At 51.1% G+C, this 21,323-nt stretch overlaps 1 protein-coding gene across 2 annotated transcripts; it reads right to left on the bottom strand.

Moving 5' to 3' along the window:
• Positions 1-46: 46 nt before the first annotated feature.
• Positions 47-19,463, bottom strand: PRPF8 (pre-mRNA processing factor 8). 2 transcript variants are annotated; one of them, XM_056346699.1, is made up of 43 exons: positions 19,356-19,463; positions 19,137-19,246; positions 18,890-19,058; positions 18,048-18,212; positions 17,742-17,960; positions 16,931-17,143; positions 16,522-16,647; positions 16,326-16,431; positions 15,987-16,177; positions 15,682-15,801; positions 15,414-15,603; positions 15,111-15,230; positions 14,651-14,785; positions 14,411-14,540; positions 13,834-14,030; positions 13,520-13,726; positions 13,267-13,430; positions 12,807-12,933; positions 12,495-12,687; positions 11,966-12,153; positions 11,517-11,755; positions 10,883-11,029; positions 10,428-10,638; positions 9,976-10,092; positions 9,643-9,890; positions 9,277-9,456; positions 8,667-8,802; positions 7,913-8,082; positions 7,466-7,595; positions 7,144-7,290; positions 6,740-6,900; positions 5,906-6,097; positions 5,063-5,300; positions 4,685-4,813; positions 3,872-3,985; positions 3,557-3,730; positions 3,109-3,302; positions 2,519-2,758; positions 2,296-2,437; positions 1,772-1,912; positions 1,355-1,494; positions 963-1,165; positions 47-364 (listed from the first exon to the last, which is right to left on the bottom strand). In XM_056346699.1, exons 2-43 carry the CDS (start codon positions 19,234-19,236, stop codon positions 210-212), a joined length of 7,008 nt encoding a protein of 2,335 aa, XP_056202674.1. In that variant the 5' UTR covers positions 19,237-19,246; positions 19,356-19,463; the 3' UTR covers positions 47-209. The 2 variants fall into 2 exon arrangements, with proteins under 2 accessions (XP_056202674.1, XP_056202684.1); XM_056346709.1 differs by having other exon boundaries at positions 19,137-19,249; positions 19,356-19,444.
• Positions 19,464-21,323: the final 1,860 nt, after the last annotated feature.

Genomic DNA, 21,323 nt, shown 5'->3' with positions numbered 1-21,323 from the left:
CCCGCCCCGGCCCCGCACACGCCCCGCCCCCGAGGCGGGACAGCGCTCCCGTTCGTACAAAATTTATTGAGTCGCTGCGGGGGGGGGGGGGGGGTACACGAACCGGGGAGGGGGGTACAAGAACGGGGGAGGGGGGGCGTTGCGGGGGCGAGGAGCCGGGGGACAGCACACACACGCTGTTGAATATCAACAGTACTGAGGGGGCAGGGCTAGGCGTAGAGGTCCTCGCGGTCGGCAGAGTAGACCTCCCCCTCCTGCAGCAGGGCGAAGTTGAGGAAGTGCGAGGGACGATGGACCTCGTGGTAAAACTCCTTGGGGTTGGCGAGCTGCAGCTCGTACTTCATGTTGGGGTCGTGGCGGACACCTGGAAGGGAGAGTCCGTCACCCGCCTGAAAGCCCCTCCCGCCCCTGCCGAAGCCCGCTGCCCTCACAGGGTGATTTTTAGGCAGCCCCGTGCCAGAAAAGAGAGTTCTCTATCCACAAAACCATCACCCTGCAGGTCCCTCCCCCTAGAGATTCACAGAGCAAGGCCCCGCAGTCCTTTCCTGCTCATCACGTGTTCCGCCTGCCTCGCTCTCCCTTTCCTGGCCCCTCCTGTTCATCACACAGAGATCTGCAGCTACTCCCACCCAGGAACCCCCTCCCTCTTCCCTTTCCCATTACCATCTCCTCTGCCTGACAGGGATTAAGTTTCAGTGGCAAGAGACCAGACGCTACCAGCCGTCTCTCTCACCCCTCTATCACAGCGTGCTCTTTTGCCACCAAAAAAATCATTGAGAACTGAGAGCCCAGCGCTGGTACCAAGAAAAGGTCGGCCCACAACGCTGGTATCGCTGCCAGCTGCCCCGAGGAAGGTCCAGCTTCGGAACGGGTAAGGAATGCTTCCCGGAGAAGCGATTTCCTTCTCCTCCCAAGCTATTCACATTGCCCCCCCTTCCCGTCCCTCGGCCGGGGCAGCTCACCCATGAAGTTGTAGTTCCAGGACCCCTGCGCTGGGACCATGAAGAAGCCGAGGAAGCGATCCGACAGCAGCATCTGCACCCTCTCGTAATGGGACGGCAGGTAGCCCTTGGGGTTGTTCCCTTTGTCCGTGTTCTGCCTGCCCCACTCATAGCCGCTCGGGGTCAGCTTGTAGGCTGTCAGCGTGCAGGAGCCTGGCGTAAAACTGAAAGGAGGAAGAGACGGGACAAGTCAGGCTGATCTGGGTGGAGGAGGGAAGCCAGAAAGGAGCAAACACTCCCTTTTCTGCCGAATTTTTAGTCTGAGACCTCAGCGTGTTCCCCAGCACCCACGCACAGAGGAACCAGTGGGGGGGTCCTTCAGAGGGGCGCACGGCAGCCTCCCCGGCTCTCACCTGCAGGTGATGATGATGGTCTTCTCCCCATCCCAGGAGGGGTTGTCAGCCATGACCTTGGCATGGGTAGTGACATCCTGCGGCGAGAGCTGAGGGGACTCGTTGGGCTGGGTGTGAATCCACCCCAGGGGTTCCATTTCCTGACAAAGAGCGTTTTAGAAAGACGTTTAAAACAAGACTGCTTCCAGCAAGACAGAAAGCACAGGGGCCCCCAAAGGCTTCCCCTTCACCTGATCCCAGATCAGGCTGGCTTCAGGCAGAGCCCCCCACGTCCCACATCCAAGCAGATCGAGAGAAGCTGCCCCGCCACCGCAGGTCCCCGTTACTGGAGACGCTGCTCCTCCACCCACACCGGGAGCAACAGCTCAACTCACCTTGAGATATTCCACCCACACCGGGAGCAACAGCTCAACTCACCTTGAGATATTCATGCTGCGGCAGCTGCCCCGGGAGATGCACGGTCTGGTGCGTTCCCCACTGGGGCACCATCACAATGCACCGGATCTCCTTCACTTGGGGGTTATCGGGGGGGCTCACTCCGTACAGGTAACCTGCAATCTAGGAACACAGACACCCACCTTAGAAGCCCAGAAGACACTTCCATGTAACCACGTGAGAGCGGGTGGCCCTGCCCTTAGTGCCTGAGGAGAGTATCTCTTGGCTGGCAGGTTCTCACTAGAGGAGAACACCAGAAGTTTTGTTCAGTTTGATTTTTCCCCCCCAAGTCTGAGCTACAAGGAGCCATCAGGACCCTGCGAGAACTTGTGCACTCAACCGTACTGCCAACATCTGCCTCATACTGCCAACATCTGCCTCGAGCACAGAGGGCTTAACACAGACAGCAGCAAGTTCCCAGCCCTTCACCTAGTCCCTGACCGCCCAGGACTGGTGTGCACCCCTGCAGCACGAGTACAACTGTGATAATCTTGTTGCACACTCACCTGAGCCCGCAGATCGGAGATGCAGATGAATTTTTTCAACACGTTCTTGGGAAGGATATACGTGTAGCCCGTTTCCTTTATATCGTCTGACGAAACATAAATGTGGTTTGTTCGCAGGTGGAGGTTGGCAGCAGAAATTGCTCTGTGAAGAGGAGACGATTATTAGAGGGTGCACAGATTCCTTCCTGAGCACTCTGACCTGTTCCACCCCCCACAGCCCTACCTGACTCGCCACTCAGTCTTGGAGGAGAAAGTCTGGGTTTCGTAGTTGCTGGTTGTAGAGGTGATGATTTCATCCCCGTGTTTGTTAACGGTGCGGGTCTGTGTGGCTGTCAGTTGTGACTGCTCCTTGGTTTGCTTCTCAATTTCTGCGATCTGCTGTCTCTGCTGAGAGGGGGCAGAGATCTCCATGCCCAGGATAATGTCTCGGATCTCTGACTGTGTCAGGGATGCAACGTTCACACTGAAAGAGAAACAACCACCCAAGTCAGGCATTTCAAAATATATTCTGGACTCTTCTCACCAAGGCATAAGCCCAGAACCTCCACTTAAGGCACTATGAAAAATGAAACTACAAAGTTTTAGACCAAAGGAGGGGCCAAATCACAAGATGCACAGATCAGAAAAAGGTTTGGTGCAGACATTTTTATCTGCCTTACTAAAAGCAATTAACAACCAGTTTCCCCATGGAGCTGACAGTTCACTGCCAAAGACCCTTGAAAGTCTTCTGCTCTCCACAAGGAGCACTCAGCCACAGTCTGTGGAGCAGGAGGGAAAGGGTGACAGGATTATTGCAGCTGGACAGTGGCTTACTTGTTCTTCTTGCCATAGTCGGCAAGGATGAGATCCTTCAGCTGCACCTCCACCTTGATCCACTCCTCATCGGTCAGGGTTGGCCAGATGTGGTGAGGCTCCGTTATGGTTGTCTTATCTGGTTTCAGAATAACTTTGGCTCGATCGTTATTCACATGTAGTGCCCGGAGAATCAGAATCAGACGAGAGAATGCCTTGGAGAAGAAAACAAGATGCAGTTCATCAGAAAGAAGGGAACCAAATACACAAGGCCCTAGTACAGCTCTCTTCTGCTTGAGCACACGGACACGGCACGGGAGGCACCAGTGCAATCAATTGGAAGGCAAATCCAGGCAGACTCAGAGCCAAGTGCTCCCAAGCAACAAATTGCGAGGGATCTCAGAGGCCTTGGCTCCTGCCTCATCTGTCAGTGGCAAAGCAACATGCAGACTAGGCATGCTGTGCTTACCGTGTAGGAAGAGATGGTTTTCAGCCAGTCATCGTAGAGATTGAAGAGAACCATCTGAGGCTCGGTAGCCTTCAGGATGAGATCACCAAACTTTTCCACTTTCAGACAGGCCTGGAAGGGCAGCTGCAACTCTGAGCCTTTGATCACGATATTGGGGAAATCCAGCAAGTGCACCTGAGTTTATCAAGAAGAGGGATTAGCTCACAACTACTGCAGAACATTGGTCCAGATCAAGTCCTCCGCAGGAACACAGAACTGTCCTGTGATCTCCCAAAGATTTTCTACGTTCTCGCAGAGCAGTATCTGCATTGTTACCTCAAGTGGGTCCAACATGCCCTTCCGCGTCACTATGATCTGCTTAGGCTGCTCCTCCACAGGGAGCGATCGAATCAAGGCAGCCACTTCTTCAGCTGTCTTCCACTTGGCCAGCTACAGAAACACAGCAGGGTTAGAGAAATATCTCTTTGCTAACAGCAGTGTCTCCACACTTTCAGGAACTAGAGAGACTCAAACCAAATTCTAAAAATACGACTGGAATTTATGGCTTGTTCCAGATCAGTGACAAGGCCCAGCATTTCCTTCTTACTGATCACAGAGGGCAGTTTCTGTTCCTGGAGTTCAGTTACTCCTGACTGGCTCAGAAAAAACAGCTGGCTACACCACCTCCCTGGCTTTGCCACCTGAGAGTCTTCTCACCACCCTGGATGTACGGCCAAGTGCAACGCGATTTGCTGTAACAGTGAGCACAGCACTGTTTCTCAAGCCCTGCTTGATGACGCAGGCACTTTACACCTCAGAGCCTCAAAAACCTGGCAGTAGCAATGCCCGTGTTCTTTTCCTTTTGCATCCCATACTAATGCTTGCCTGAGCACAGGTGACTCACTGGACCCCGGAGCTCCAAACCTGTTAAGAGGGAGGAAGATGGAAGACCTGCATAATGGCACTCAGAGGCACGCTTTAGCGGTGGACTTGGCAGTGCTGGGTTAATGGCTGGACTCTCTGATCTTAAGGGTCTTTCCCAACCTAAATGATTCTACGATTCTATGATATTTTCTGTGTGAGTGCCCCAAGCAGTCAGAGCCCATCCCCAGCTTGCAGCCCAAAGCACAGCAGGCAGCCAGGCCCTACCTGTCCTAGACGCTTCTGCCCTGCCCACACAGACGTGTGAATGATCTTCAGGAAGAGCTGCCCAGTTCTGGGATTGAAGATGAAAATGGCTCCATTGATGGGTTTCGTGGTCAAATTCCCTTCAAAAGTCTGAGAAAACAAGCAAAAGTGAAAAGTACAGGAGATAAATGTAGCCTATCCACACCTTTACACAAGAGCCGACTCACTGTGTGCTCTGAGCAGGAACTGTACGGGAAATCTAAGAGCTGCTCTGTGCACACTGCAAACACGTGGGTGCACGTTGACCCCTCATCATCTTCATGCACGCCTGCACAACCCCTGAGCACACGACACCTACAGTTCCTGTCCCTTCCTCCCGAGACACAACTCTGGCCTCACCTTGTGAATGGTCACCCTGTACACATTGGTGTCATCCACAAACCAGATGATCTGGTTAGAGAAGAGCTCTCCATAGTTCTGGGAGGAAAGGTATGGCTCTGTGGGCTCAGATGAGTACAGCTGCAACCCCTTGCGGATTCGTTCTCTCAACACATACAGCGCAGGATTCGCTTTCATAATTTTGGCCATAGCCTGCTGGATCAGAGGTTTGCTCCCCGGGAACCAGTTCCCATAAGCACTGAAGAAGAAAACAAATGGAAGACCAAGTTGTTGCCATCATCTCCGACATGAAGAGACAACAGCCGCACACAAGTCTTCCCAGGCAGCAGCCAGGCACCCTTCTGCCTGCTGACTACTACTGTACGATTTCATCTTGCCATGTCCCTGGGAGCTGTTCAGCTGCAGCTTTTCCCTATGCCACCTCTCCGTGGGAAGCCACAGCACACACCTGCTGCAGTCCCGGGAAAGCTGTGCTTTCTCTAACAAGCACACTGGAGCGAGGTCTGCTCGCTGGCACTTTACATTTCCAGCAAAGAACAGCTGTCTCCACTCGTAGCAGGCCTTGAAAAAAGAGCTGTCCTTCAGCTCCAAGAACAGTCTGACAGAAATCTCTTATGAAAACAAATGATCGGTGAGCTGGGAGAACTGGACGGTTATTACTGTATGAGCAGGAGAGGGCAACTTAAAAGGACTGCCTAGTTGCCTTATCCCATTCCCCGCATACCCCCGGCTTCTGCCTTCTCCCCTCGTCCTCCTGGCTACAATACAGCCCAGTTTGGAGACGCGCTAAGGCACAGCCACAACTACCAATTACAGATACAACACAGAAGCTGCAGCTCTCACCTGTGCAAGTTATAGGCCAGATCGATGGCAATGAGCACACCGGTAGGAGATGGGTAGATACTCATGTTGTCTGTAGTGTAGTCCAGGAACTTGGCTCTTGCGTAGCGCTCGATATCATGGGAATCGTAATCTCCCCAGCGCAGCTGGATATCTATCCAGTACTTCTGAGTGGTGGTGCTGTCCATCACATCTCTAAGGAGAAAGCAAGCCAGAGCAATTTAATCTCGCACAAAACTCCTGCAGTTGCTACATGTCTTTGACAGAGTAACTGCCACCAAGCATGAACACTGAAACCGGCTACTACCCACACACCACCCTGCAAAGGGACTCCACTGCTGCTCTCAGATATCAACGGAATGCAGAAGCTCCTAAGAGAAACCCTCAGCCAACGATGAAGCAGCACAGTTACTCCTCTACTACATAGTCACGAGGGTCATCTCCCCCGGGAACCGCCTGGTGAGGATTCAAACTGAACACAGCACAGATACAGAGAGTGTCTGATTCACTCCAGGTTCTGGCCCCCAGACAGCACAGCTCTGTGGGGTTTCCTGAAGAATGCTTCAGAGCTGCTGAGCTCTGGCTCAGGGGAAATGTCAAGTAGGGGAGAGAACAGGAGCAGAGAGTCTTCATGTTTTGCAGGAGGCTGCGCTAGGTGGTGCTGCAACCATCTGCCCAAACGAGCCCTGCACTTTGCCAGGCATGACTCTGTCCTCCTGCGTCCCCAGAGAAAACCAGCTCGAGGTGCCCGAGAGATACGGGCTCTGGCTCAGGACAACAGGCTCCGCAGCTCTGCTCTGCAGCAAAGTCAAGGAGAGGGAAAAGGAAAACACTCACTTGGAATCAGCAAGCAGTGATGGACGCGACACATTCCACTTATAGGAAGCAAAGAGAAGGATATCTGCACATGAGGAATTCATCTTGTATGACTTCCTGGGATGGATTGTCTCTTTCTGCACTGTCTCAATCTCCAGAGCATCCAGCTCTTGATCAAATACCTGGGGAAAAGGCAGCCAGAGATGAGTTGTGTTCAAGCAACCTCGCTAAAGCATCTGTCCTCAACACAGAGTTAAAACAGGCACCCAGGAAAATCCCATTTCCTCCGCTTCTCTGTCCAACCGCAGAAGAAGGATTACCCTGCTACAACCCCAGGCCAACCTCTGCTGCCAGCAGGAGGCTGCTGGTACACAAGAAGCGTGCATGCACTGCACAGAACCAAACCAAGTGAGCACACCACTCACCTGACACAAATCCATTACAATGCTCTCATGGATCTTCTGCCACAAGTGAGCTCGGAAAATCTGAATGAGAGAAATCTTCAGCGTGGGGATCTTGCCGTGCATAAATATGCCTGTCAAATCCAGCTGCACCTGAAACCCAACATATACCTGCAAAGGAAAAGCAGCTGTGAGAACATGCAACAGCACAACTGATGAAGTTTAGAAAACAGAACAACTGTTAAGGAGGTTTAGTTCATCTGCAAGAGATGTTCTGAAGAATTAGATCAATTAACTGCTCTCATTTCAATGGAAGCTCCTACAAGTACAAACTCCAGGTACTTACGTTGGCTCTGTTAATAGTAGGAGACCACCACAGGGTGAATCTTCTGTTTGGAATTTGGTTCAAACCCGATCTCTGGGCATTTGTCAGCTTTTTCCACTTCATGGACTCCTCAAAGCCACTGGCCTTCTCCCTAGAAGGGGCAGACAATTGCTTAAGGCATCCCTCGTCTCCGCTGACTGCCATGAGCCACATGTAATACAGGCAGGGAATACACACACCGGGAGCAGGGAAGATGATTTCATGCAAAGAAATTTCCATGGATTTGCACGCTCAGGTTCAATTATACCCAGTCCCAGGTGCCCTCACAACTGAACTCTACAGTGTGCTCAAGTGATGACAAAAGTGGAAGAGGCTCAACAGAATCAGTACAGCTTGAGCCGAGGACTCCTCCTGGTGCACCACTAAGCTCCAGTTTGCAAGGCAAGGCCACATCAACGTTTCTCTTACCAGAAGAGACCCTCCCACGTGGGGAAGTAAGTGCCCTTGAAGAGAGTGTGCTCCAGGATTCCTTCCACTCCACCAAGTGCCTGGATCATATCTGTGCGGTAGTTGTTCAGATTCCAGAGCTTGCCATCATGGCGCTGGTGTGTCCACCAGAACGGGTTCTGTTTCAGGACCTGGAGACAACAGCGCACTGGTGAGCTGCTTCGTATTCAGATCATTTAACCAACTGCACTAGTTGTAGGAACCAAGATTATGATGACAATAACGTCAAAAGCCTCACGCCCTCAGTCCTGGAGGACACAGCTCATCTACAGTACAAGTCGGTCAGTACTAATATGCAATTCAGACTGGGTAGGCTCTAAGATGAAGTTTTTATCTTTCAGGGACTGGCCTTCTACAGAGCTGCCACTGGAGACTAAATAATAAATGTTTCCACTGTTATTAAAAAGATTTTGGAATGTTTGTTTTGGGACCTTTTTTTCCCCCCTTTCCAAAACTGACTTCTTAACACTCAGTTGCACTACATGTGGTGCTCCCCAAGACACTGCCATCGATCCAAACACTTCAAAAGTGGCTAGCTACAGATTTTGGGAGCACATGGTTCTCAACAGCTTCTACCAGTCCCAACACATGGCTCTAAGTTCTTCCTGCAGCAGAAAGACAAGGAAGTGCACCTGCAATAATGCAAGGTGCAAGGACATTGTCTGGAATAGGTATATGAACATCAGACTCAGCCAGAGAAATTCCCGGTCAGTACCTGATACTGTTTGAAGTCAGTCCTGACTCTCCATCCTTTATCATAAGCTAGGGTATGTCGGTCCTTCTGGAAAAGGGTGTTAATACGAGGAATTCCCCTGTCCCATGAGTCCTCCAGATCCTCTAGCGTCAGACGCCTGAAGAAAAAGAAATCCCCACACTTTGTTACCTCTCAATTCTGCAGCAATCCATTAATTATTATTTCAGGTGATGAGATCACAGAATAGACCTGGGGGCTCTGGCAGGAGATGTTCTAAAACGCCAAGCACTCAAGAGCTCAGCAAAGTGTCTATAGCCATCACTACGAACACACTTATGTCAAACAGCTGAAAGAAAAAGCTTGCCCTTGTAAGTGTGCACAACTAACTGCAAAAGGGTCTGATGTCAGCTTTTCCTGTCACCACCTGCCATACCACCTCCCTCAAACAGTGCCACGGGTGCACTTTCAGCCTGCAGAGTCCACACCTTCTCTAGAGGCAAGAGTGCAGCTTTGCAGGCAGCCTGAAGCACATATCACAGGGCCAGCAAGGTCTCCAGCATCCTGAGACAGTGCAAGCCTTCACACCACTGCCTGTCCTCACACACAGGTGTGACTGCACACAGCAACACACCTGTTCTGGGCTATAGCCTCCTGTCTCTTAAGGGCATACTCTGCCCAGACTCGCTGAGAGTCAATGAATTCGCTTTCCCATGGCTGGATGTAACGATACAAATTTGGGATGAGCTGGTCCTCCTCGTGACTCATTCCTGAGCGGAAGTGAGTGATGCCAACATCTGTCTGCTTGGACCACCTGCAGCAAAGAGGCACAAGAGTAAGGTAGGAGCGACAGCACTTCACAGGTCACGCTGCCGTGACCTATTGTAAAGGCAACAGATCTCTGTAACACAGCATGGTTTAGCATTCTCAGGTATTTTCATGGGAAAGCACATCTAACTGAACACTGAATCCACGCAGGCATTAAAGCAGCAAAACTCACCTCAGGTCAGACTGTGGAATGAGAACGTGGCCCATGGAAAGCATGCCCAGCCCCCCCAGCTCTTTTGGGGTATAAAACACCACTGGTGGGAAACGGCTGGGCATTTTGGAATTCAGACCGATTTTGATGCGAGTCTGGATTTTATTCTCACACTTCACCAGCAAATCAAGCAACTCCTGAGTATTTACAACAGCTTCCCGGAAATAGGTCATCAGGCCAATCAGAGCTGTATTCCATTTATTGACAATCTACAAAGGAAAGCAGAGGATCAGCTCTCAGCCCATTCTCCAGGCATGTCACACATCTCTGTCACACATCTTCCTCCCACCTTACCTTAGTGAAGGTTGTGGAGCCAGATGCCATGAGGATCTGCCTCACTCTGTTGTGAAATCTCTGCATAGACTCATCATCCACACGCAGAAAGCACTGAGCTGTGCGCTCCTTGGTGACCTACAAGAGCCCAGGCCCATCAGTTCCTTCCTGGGAGCCCCCTCTCCAGTACAGAAAGACAAGCTCTTGCCATCAGGCCTTTATACAACACGGGGAGAGAAGCGGCTGAACAGCACCTCTACAGCTTCAGGGCCCCCATCATTCCCAGACAAGAATTCCCCATCCCTCCCAGGAAGGAGAGCTCATACTGAGCTCATTTTAGCTCCACCTGCTAGCAGTGCCAGTTACACAGCTGGTAAACGCGTGGTTAGCCCCCACCCAGGCAGTTGTAAGCCCTGCTTCGATGCCAGGTACAGCAGGGACTGCTCTCCCACCCTGCCAAACCCTCACCCTACCTCATTCTGCAAGTTCCAGACGCCGTCCTTGTGGGTGAACTCCTCATAGCTGGTGCGGCACTTGGGCAAGATGCGGCATTCAAACCCACACATGTTAAACAGCAAATTGGGGTTATCCTTGCTGTAAACGGATACGAAGCTATTCTCCCACTGCACTGTGGTGACCGATCGAGGCAAACGATTCTTGATATCCCAGAAAACAGCACGACCACTGAAAAAGATGTGCACAGCGACAGACTGTTTGTTACTGAAGCAAAATAGCAACCGGGCAACTTCCCAATGCCATCCCAGCACTACAGTCTCTCACACCCATCACTCACTGTCAGAATTACAGCACTGACCCCTCACCTCTTCCTACTTTTCTCCCCAAGCACCTGCCTATCAGTCTCCAACAGTGATTATGACTAATTTTTCCACCCTCCCACCACTTGTTTTTTCCAGGCTGCAGCACATACAGGTTCACATCATGTTTCATGAGGCGCATCCGAGCATCCCGGGGCCAGCACTTCTTGTTGTTGTAACCTACAATGTTCTCATTGTTGGGATCTGGATGCTCTGTCAGGTACCGCTGAATCAAGTCTCTTGCCTCATCTGCTGTAAACCTGGAAATGCACAGAAGAGGATCTGGAGTTACATAACCAGCTTTTCAGAACACCAGTCTGCCCAGACAGATAAGGACTTGCTGATGGATAGCTGTTTGCCATAGCACGTTTGAAGGTACCTATCCAATTTCCATATCCTCCCTCCAAAGGGGCTTTGGTTTCATTAGCACAGAGCAAACCATGACTGTCATCTTTCCATGAACAGACGTAAAATTTTATGTCCACTTGCTGGGAAGCCAGAAAAGGCTTCTTTTACCAGTGGAAAATCTGTAACAATTGAACTTTTGACATGGTTGCTTTTCTGCTGGTCCAGTTGTCCTGCAAAGACTGTCAATTCAAATATTCCTGATCTTTCTTAGCAGAGGGAACAAAAGCCTGGAGCAGGAGCATGCTAATTCCCACTTTCACAGCATCTGCTGCAAGATGCCAGAACACCAGTTGAGGAAAGCAAACACCATTGAGGAAAGCAGGGCCCCAGAGGTCTCACCTGAAGAAGATGTGAATACGGTCAATGTATCTGCAGAAGAGGCGAATGGGATGGGCCACCTCAGTGGCAATGTCTTGGAAGCTGAGGAAGTCATTAGGCATCTGGGGAGGCCCAGCCATTTCACTGGCACGGTGCAGACCCAGCACCAGCAGGTCCATCACAAGCCCATAATACTGGACAATGAAGGAAGCAAACTGCAGTCCACGAATGATCCCATAGGAGTTTGTGTGATTCATGTCCTAAATAAATGAAGGGGAATTGCGAGAACCTGTCACAATACATCGGAGACCTTTTACCTGAGCAGTTGCTTTTCAGCAGGACCCAGAAGGGTTTTCTTACTCGCACATTATTTCTTTCTTTGGCAAGTCTTGTGTCCCTTCCTCCCCCATGGGTCCAAACCCTCTCCATTTTACAGTCCACATGCCCCCTTTCCCAACAGCAATCATCACCTTGTAGTTGATCACCACGTTGTTCTTGGCTGTCATGTAGTCAGCAATGTTGTGATCAACAATAAGACGCAACAGCCTGTTGAGCAACGTCAGATCAATCTTCTCATACATCTTCTCAAATCGAGATTCCAGCATCACGTTGCATTCGCCTTCACTCGTTTCCCAAACATCTTGCAGATTATTAATGCCTGAGAAGACAAACAAGCTTGTCATGTTATCTGACAGATCAGAACGCAGATGCACAGTTCCGGGCACAGGAAGTCGACCTATTTCTCGTAACACCTGATTTTTCACCCTCTGGTCCTTCCAGTCTATCCCAGAAATGGGACCACAAATAAGTAATCAACCACAAGTGCTATGGAAGTTCTCCTCCTCCAGTATATACATAACCTACACAATATAGCCTCTGATAGTAATGACTATTGACTGCAGGTTGCAAATATGAAAGCTCAGCTCCCAAGGGGCTCGTAGGAAGGAAGCTTCCGAGAAGCAAACTCATTTTTGCAGGGAATACAAGACCCCCACTAACCTTGGCACCACTTGTACACCAACAGTGGAGGTGGTTCAGTGTCAGCAGGTTTGATCCATGGAGGGAAGAGTCTTCGCTTATCGGCCTCATACCACAAGTACTGATCCAGATAAGCATCTGTGATTTTCTCCAAGGGCTCAACATCATAAACAGGAACTAAGTGGCTGTAGAGATCCATGAACTCAATACCCACCTAAAAAAAGAGGCAAAACGGAGACTTATAGTTGACAAAGAACACACAGTCTTAGTGCCACTTAGCTCCTGAATGCAGCGTAACTTTTAGTATGGTCTGCCTTTCACCAGGACACTTACCTCCTTGAAGGCTCTCTGAGTTAAAAGGTGTCGTTTGATTCGGGACAGAGCTTCATGAGGATTATCGTAAGCCTGTTCAATCAAGCCCAGCTCCTCTCTCTGTGACTGATTCAGGCGAGATTTCACACTGAAAGCGAGAAAGAACAGCTCACCTAAGCATGAACAAGCTAACAGCCACTGCATTAAACTGGTGATGGATACCGTTCAACCAAGCAGATCAAGATCCATAACTCTCCACACCCCACATCCCCAGGCTTAGCAGCACAGCACTGTTTTTGCCCGAAGTGGCAGAGTCCATGAAGAGCCCCCAGTCACCCTTGGCAGCACTGCAACCTTTACCAGTCCATCAAGTAATTTTACAACTCAATTCCAGGAATGACGGATAACAAAAATAGCTTCAGAAGCTTTTCCCAGTGCGTATGTCTGCTCCTGCAGAACACAATCACTTCCCACTGCTCACCTGTAAGCCTCCTTCAGCCTCTCCAGGGCTAATATGAGCAGCTTGGTGTCATGCTTGTAGGACAGTGGGGGGAAGGGAATGGGCGAGAACCTCCTGCTTTCCAGCCAGTGCACTGTAGTTGTGTACACAGCAACTGCCTCTTCCGCAGTGATGTAAGGCCCGTCCTGCGGAACCACACCACCAGCATTAGTCAGTGAAAGCTCCTCTATGAAAATAGCACCAATTTGGGTAACCTCAGACAGGACAAAAGTACCTTCAAGTAATTATGCTGCCGTTCCTGCTCAGCTTTCAAGTACAGTCTGGTCAGCCGGCCCAGATTCTTCTTACAGACGGTTTTGTCTACCGTGGCACCCCGACGGATCCGCTCCCTGTTGTAGTGAGCTGTGTTTGTCCACCAGTCAGCTTTTGCCTTCACGTACCTCAGGATCATGTTCTCAATAGGAGTTGGCAGCCCTGGCACCTGGGGAGGGACAGTAACTTGAGGGAAGCAGGAGTAGGAACCTTCAAAAGAGCAGTTCCACCTGGGAGATGTTAAAATTGAACCAGAAGGCCAAGCGAGAGACTTACCTTCCAGGGGATATTGGCCTTCCAGCACCGCCAAGCCTCACTCAAATGCTGCAGGATGGTTCTGGCTTTGTTCTGTTTGATTCCTTCTGGCATCATGTCCAGAATGTCATGCATAACGGCTGCTCTCAGCTCCAGGTCAAAGTGAGACTCCACACGCTGCTTCGTGACAGTCTTTGCTACACCCTTTGAGTGACGGCCTGGAAAAAGCAAAGCATTTCAGCAGTTCTGACATTACTGGGTGGTGTTCCTCCTTCTTCCTAATATGAGTGCACAGACATTCAGGATGTCTGAAGAAACTACACTGCCACAACATCACTGATGAGTTTGGAACAGATGAGTAGGAGGCTATGGACTCCACAGTGCTACGGAGCAGGGAATCCTACTTCCATTTGGAATCTATTCTGGGGGCACTGGTCTCATAAGAGGTCTAAACCAGTCAATAGCTTGGAGGACTGATATGGAGCATGGATACAGACCACCAGTGGGAACAGAAAACTGGAGTTCAAGCTGGCAAGCAAACAGTATTAATCTTTACCACACACTCCTCCCATATCCAAGATTTACAGAGTGTGCTGACCTTCAAACTGCCTGGCCAGCAGATTCCCCAGCCAGCGTTCCAGCAGTGGGGTGATGCCCCTCATGAAGAACAGCCATACTCTCCAGCCTGGAGCCCAGAAGCCACAGCCAGGACCTTTGCCCACAGGCCCCTAGAAGAACAGAGACATCGTAAGTGCAGGTCACTTATTGACAATCCAGAATCACTTCCTTGTTCCTCAGTTTACATGGGGTCATCACCACGTGGCAAGGTGGAACTCACTGTGTTAAACCTGTAGTAGATGAGATGTTTCAGGTCCTTGCACATACGAATCTGCCTCATCAGTTTGTACTTGTATCGGTACATTCCTGTCAGCTGACCCACATGGGCAAAGATGTACTGCAAGCCATCTGCCAACTGAAACACGGGGAGCAGAGTCAGAGATAACAAGGAACACCACACACACTGCCTCAGGAAGCAGGTTTATTTTACAGCCAGAAGCACAGTGTAATTGGCTATGCAAAGCTCCAAACACTGACTCATACAATGACCAATTCTCATAAATCAGGGTAAAAGGAGACTTTCATGCAATCCTGCATGCTTTCATCGTTCCCCCTCTTCTCGGTAACACTGCAACATTCAGTCGTTTTGTGCATCCTATATAAATCTGCTCAGACATTCCATTCCTCCTCTTAGCTTCCCCTCCTCACCTTTAAATAAAATTTTTTAAAAAAGAGGCTACCTGAAACGCATCCACGTTTCCAAGTCTGTACTGGACGTGGCTGTCCACCACCAACTTAGTCAGCCGCAGAACCTCCCGGCAGAGATGGAAAGCATTACCGAAACGGGATTTTTTCCTTTCCTGGAAGAGAAGAAAACCCAGAATTTATGTAACAACGTTATGTAAGAGCAGAAACAGCTCCAGTTTGGTCAGTCCATAAAACAACTGAACAGTTGAGGCACTGTGGCCTGTCTCACCACACTAGCTACTTAACAACCTTCAATTAAACTTCACTCTTGAGTAAAATAGCACACGGGCCAATACCTTAGTGGTGAGGGTCTTCACAGGCTTCAGGTTGAAGTTGTAATCCAAGTGAAGGTAGTTCAAGTTCTTTCTGTGGATCAGCAAGTTCAGCATATTGTAGCCCTGGCGACACACCTGCAGGCCTACTTCCACCCAGTCCAGCTTCGTCGACTGGAAAAACTTTGTAGCCTTGAAGGAACGGAACAGGTACCTGGAGAGAGCAATGACTATAATCAGCTCAGTCCCCTACACAGACTAGCAGTTCCCCACTGAATAGACACCCACTTACCTCTTCTTCTGGGCTTTGGGAGGTCTGTGCTTGAGCGCATTCAGAACATAGTATTTCAGTAGCTTCTGATAGGAGACTCGCACTTTCACTGGCTGGCCTGCTGGGCAGTGCTCACGATACCTAGAGATAAACAATCTTTCAATTTTTCAGGTAACTCACGTTCCTTAGAGAACAAGTCACCTCCAAACACTCTCCTAAAATCTCTAGAAACCAGTCACCACAAGATGGTTCTATTTTATTTTCATTGTAACAAGACAGCAATGTCACAATCACTACAACACCCCTTCCCCCAGGAAAGAACTCACCAGTTCTTGACCAGTGGGATATCAAGAGCTCTCCGGGTCCTCCCAGACCTCAAGTTGAAGGGCCGTGGGGCCCACAGCAGGGCGATGCCGTTGGCTGTGTTATCTGTGTAGAGCGGGGTATCCTTCAGGAAAGGTTCCACAAACTCTGGCAACTCAAACTCTTCATCATCATCAGGCAACGGTTCCTGACTCTGAAATGCAGAAACACCACGTTTTCTGGTTGCTTCAGTTAGTTCAGTATACGCTGCTATTAGAAGCAAGGTTACAAGCAAGACGCTAAAGCCCCATTGCCTCCACACAAGTAGGGTCTACTGCAGGCTCTCTTGGACAGTGACTCACCTTGACAGAATGTCTGTGTGAAATGGGGTTGATCAGTGGATCGAAGTAAAAAGCTGGGAGATCAGGATCTTCTGTTTTAATGAAAACGACGTTTGGAGTATGATACCTATGACACAAAATATGCATTAGAGCATATTTTGCTCTAAAGCTGACAGCTTTCCCCTGCTCTCCCTGCTCTGGAGGCTGTTGCACTTACCAGGTCAGGTGGACGTGGTGTGGCAGGTTATTGTACAGGTACGGGAAAGCGATTTTGTACTCTGTCCTGATCGGCTGTCTGATGATAATTTTGTTGATGTCATTAAATTCATTCCAGTCTTCATCCCTCAAATAAGACAAAAATAAACTGTTATACGAACATTCAGGGGGACAGTAAAAAAGGCAAACATTTTTAACTGAAGACAGGGTAACAGCATTTTTCCTTTAGGCTTCTCTTTGCAGTAACAACAATTCAGCGTCCCCAGCAGCAAGCACATCACAGACTTAATGCTAAAAAGAGCAAATACCCAGGAATAGCTCACTCAAGGCAAGACACTTGATAAAAGATTAACCCTCCCCAGCCCTTTCCCAGACAACCACTTCACCTTCCTCCCAAACCCAACACTTACTGAAGATTGATGTCTCTAACAAGAGGCTCAAACTTAGGACCTCCAGGAATAGCCATGTTCAGTGCCTTGGAGGTAAAGAACGCTTTCAGGTCAAACAAATAGAAATAGTTGTCATCCACAAGGTCAGTGAGCAGCTGATTGGCCAGCCGGTACAGTGTGGACATCATCGGGAGAGTGAACTGCCAACGCTGGTATGTTGAACCATTTACGTACCTGCCAAAGAACCAAGCATGGACACTCAGTGCATAGCCAGGAGGCAACTGGGCCTTTACCAAAGGACAAGAAATAACCAAACACCTTTCATCACCTATCATTTGCAGAAAGCATCAAGAACAGCTAAAACATGGGTCCCTCTAGACAGAAAGACAGGCTGCAGTACTCCTAAAGACTATTATGGACTACATCTGCCCAGAAAACACTGACTGCTCCAGCTCCTCTCCTCGTTCTTATCCAAACCGAGACACAGTATCTGTGCACTCTTGGCAATTATCAATCCAAATTCCAACTAGACAACACAGGGTACTATCCTTATGACATGGTAAGAAATGCCAAAGTTTTAGCAGCAGCCCTCCTGGACAGAGAGGCTTTGTTTGCCCTCTCTGGATGCTGAAGACAAGAGCTGCGGCTCTGTAACCATCAGGTTCTCCCTTCCATCCTTGAAGGAATTTTTTTCTCTGCCACCCCCCCCCCCCATCACACATAGCCCAGTGTAACACAATCAAAGGTTAAATACTGCTACGTATAGGTAATTTCTGTAGTGCATTTGTTTTTTCCCTCTCCTAGCGAACTGTGCTACCAGAAAGGCACGTACTTCCTGTTGTCTTTCAGTGGCTGGTGGTCATAGAACCAGTCCAGCACAGGGGCATCCTCCTCTGGATCCAGCTCAAGCTGAATTGCTTCCAGGGGCTCCACATCCAGGATGTTATCAGCATAATCCAGAGGAGGTTCTTCATCATCAAACGGGGGGAATCTCATTCTCTTGAAGTGACGCCTGTCCCTCTTCTCTCGCCTCATCATAATCCACATCGACCTGGCAGAAACCCAGAGACCATTATATTGTGGACAAATGAACGTTTACTCACAAGTTCTCACCGGGGTGAAGGAAGAAGGCTCTTACCCCCACTGAGCAATGTACACCGGCTCTATGACCCAGGGAATCTCATTCACAAAAGAGATGGCGCCTGTGATATGGTACAAGACTGGAACATCTCGGATTTGCTCCCAGGGCATGGGCATGTTCTCCAAGAGCTTCAGAACAGCGTGAGGCATGTACTTCAGAGCACTACAATCAGAAATCAAGGAAAATCAGGGTTGGAAGGGATCTCAAGAGAATAGCCATCCATCTGTCACAAGCCCAATTAACCCTACACCTTTCACTCCTGAAAACTGCTCATCTAACCTGTTCATAAATGGCTCCAGTGACAAATTCATAAACTTCCTACTCTATCTTTGCGCTTCATGTGTTGCACTACCAGAAAATTTTCTAATGGTTTGACTTCCAGGAGATTGTTAAACATCAAGAACGTTACAGATGAAAATGGAAAAGTTCAGATGAGTTTCTGGAGTTTTTATGGGTAACAGTAAGTTAGTGCAATGGATCACAATGTGCATATGATACTCTCTGAACCTAAACAGTGAAAAACCACTCACAACGCTTTTTGATCTTGCAAAAAATGTAGGCTGGCTACTTCATACTCTCTCCCAAGTTCTTCTAAGCCAATGTGTTATCCAGAATAATGTTTTTCTCATAAATTCAAAGCAACAACTTCCTCTTCTGCACTGCTACCCAAGTGCAACTGATTATTCTGTCCTCACCAAGCTACTATGCTGCCTTCTATGCACAACTGACACGGCAAGGCCTCTGCAGAAGAGGCTCTCCCTTCACAGATCAGCGAGAAACTTTGACAAGGCAGCAGAGAACTGAGCTCCCATGTGTCACATAGCCGGGGGGTCCCTTACCCCAGGTAGACACGTTTGTCGTGACGGAACTTCCTGTTGGTCATGTCACCGTGGTCGCGGATGATTTTACGGACGTGCTCGGGGGGCATGTCCTCCTTCTGCGCGTCCACGAAGCCGAATTTCCTCTTCTCCGCATAACGCTTGGCCTGCAGCTGCTGCCACTTGCGGGCTGCGGGGATAGAGAGGCAGCGGCGTCAGGCCCTGCCCCGCTCGGTGGGCCTGGGGCGCGGGGGCCGGCCCTACCCACCTTTCTCCTGCAGCTTCTCCTCAGACATGTAGTCGGGCAGCGGCGCCAGCGGGGTGGGCACCGGGGCGCAGCCGCCGCGGTAGGGGAAGACGGCGGCCATGGCGACGCACCTGCTGGGGTGGAGAAGGGCTCAGGGCGGGGACGAAGCCACCTCCGGCCTCGCCCCCGCCATCCCCCCCAGCATCCCCCGGGCCCTCAGCGCCCCCCGCCCGCCCTCACCGGCTGCCGCGACGCCCCGCGCTTCCCCACCACAATGGCGGCCCAGCGTCGTCGCCACCGCGCCTCAGAGGCCCGGATGTGGGCGGGGCGCACAGTCATGAAGGCTAGCCAATCAGCTTTCGGGGCGCCTCGGAGACAGCAGGCTCGGCCCATCAGAACGCGGAGGAGGGGAAGGAGGCGGGACTAAAGCCGGAAGAAGAAAGACAGTGGTCTCCGGAGCACACTTCCGGTGGGACGCTCGGCCTTCTCCGGTCCCGCCTTTCGCTGGTTTCGATTGGCGAACAGGGGCAGCGGTGACAGCTCTGCGGCGGCTCTGATTGGACAACGTTTAGCGCTGATCACCCCAAGCTACCTGTAGGGGGCGCTGCGGGACTAGCGGCGCCCCGGGGCGGGAGGGGGCGTTAGGCCTCGGGGGGGGGCGGGGGTGCGCTCTCCCCCGGGGGGCGGTGTGAGGGCCTGGAAGGCCCCATCGGTGCGGGCAGTGCCCGTTTCGGCCCCTCCGGTGTCCCCCCACCAGGGCCTGGGCCCACCCCCTCCCAGTCCCAGGCAGGGTAGGGGGGTGCTGCACCCCAGAGCCGCCGGGCAGCGATACCTCCCCCAGCCATGGCAACACTACGGCCCCTAACGCCTCAGCAGGTAGCCCCCCCCTTGCTGCCCCCCGCCCCGGCGGCACAGATGCCCCCCGGCCCTCTGTGCTGGCCCAGCACCTGGTGAGAGCAAGGCCCAGCTCATTGTAGGCAGGCAAGGGGGCTTGGGTGGGCACTCACTGTAGGGCTTCTGCAGAGTGGGGGCTCCCTGGGGCGTCCCCATGGGGAGAGGGGCCTGTGCTGGAGGGGACTTTGACTCCTGGGGTGTGGGCTGGGGCTGAAGGGGGAGCAGGTGAGTGGTGGGCTGGGGCGTAGCTGCCTGGCAACTAACTCCCTAATGGAGACATTCCCTGTATGGGGGGATTTGAGGGGCTGACCCCTTCCCAAAGCCCTGCAAGCCAAGGCTGTGGCATTTTTCATCAGGACAGACAAGCACGGGGAATCCCAGCACCCAGCTGCAGTGAGCTGCAAAGCCACGGCTCATCCCACCGTAGCAACGTGGGAAAATCCCACCTGATCACAGGCTCCCAAAACAGGCTCCCCTGGCCCGCCACCCCTCACGCCACCACCACCCCTGTACACAGCATCCGTGTGACAGCAGGAATGCAGTAACACAATCCTGGCCTTGAGAAACGTCCCTGCTGTGGGCAGAGGCCATGTGGGCAGAGGCCAGAGGCCGGAGCCAGTGCTGCCGAGCAGATGCAGAGGCTGTGTGCTAAGGGCAAGGATCGGTGGAGCAGCTCCTGAAAAACTGGGTGTAAATGGGTCAGACTAAAGAGAAAGCTCCAGCTGCCAGCTCCTCACCCGCTAGGAGCTGTGAGCGGCACATGGGCACCTAAACACCACCTGAGGTGAAAAACCCAAACACAGAGTAGGTATCTCCAGCACCTGCAAGCTTCCCGGCACTCTCCACAAATAGAAATGTAAGCAGCTTTGGCCACAAGTCGTCTCCAGCCTCCCTCTGCCCACACACATCGCTCATCTTCCCCTACCCAAGCAGAAATGTATCTGCTCCCTTGTTTTCCTCCTCGAAACAAGAGCCAGCCACTCTGAGCAGTGTGTTGTTTCAGCCTGACCCCAGCTTTTCAAACCAAATGTGAGATTTTGCGTTAAAGGTTATTTGCCACATAGAAAGCACAACAGATCCAGTGGATTTTTCAAAACTGGTACACGTAACCCTGAGAGGGATGATCTTGCTTTTGTACACAGCGTTGTGCTGCTGGGGAGGAGTTCAGTGTGTGGCAATCGGTGGAGAAAAGGAAACGTGGAGTCAAAAAAATATAAAAATTCTGATTCCTTGTTCTAGGAAGCCTCCGGGGACAGGGAGAGCAAACCACAGGGATCCTAGCTTTGCTGCAAGCCGGCGTCCAGCATCAGGAAT

The sequence above is a fragment of the Falco biarmicus genome, chromosome 1, assembly GCF_023638135.1.
Source record: "Falco biarmicus isolate bFalBia1 chromosome 1, bFalBia1.pri, whole genome shotgun sequence".
Classification (NCBI taxonomy): domain Eukaryota; kingdom Metazoa; phylum Chordata; class Aves; order Falconiformes; family Falconidae; genus Falco; species Falco biarmicus.
Note: the sequence above shows the minus strand (reverse complement) of the source record. Positions and strands in the feature narration are given on the sequence as shown.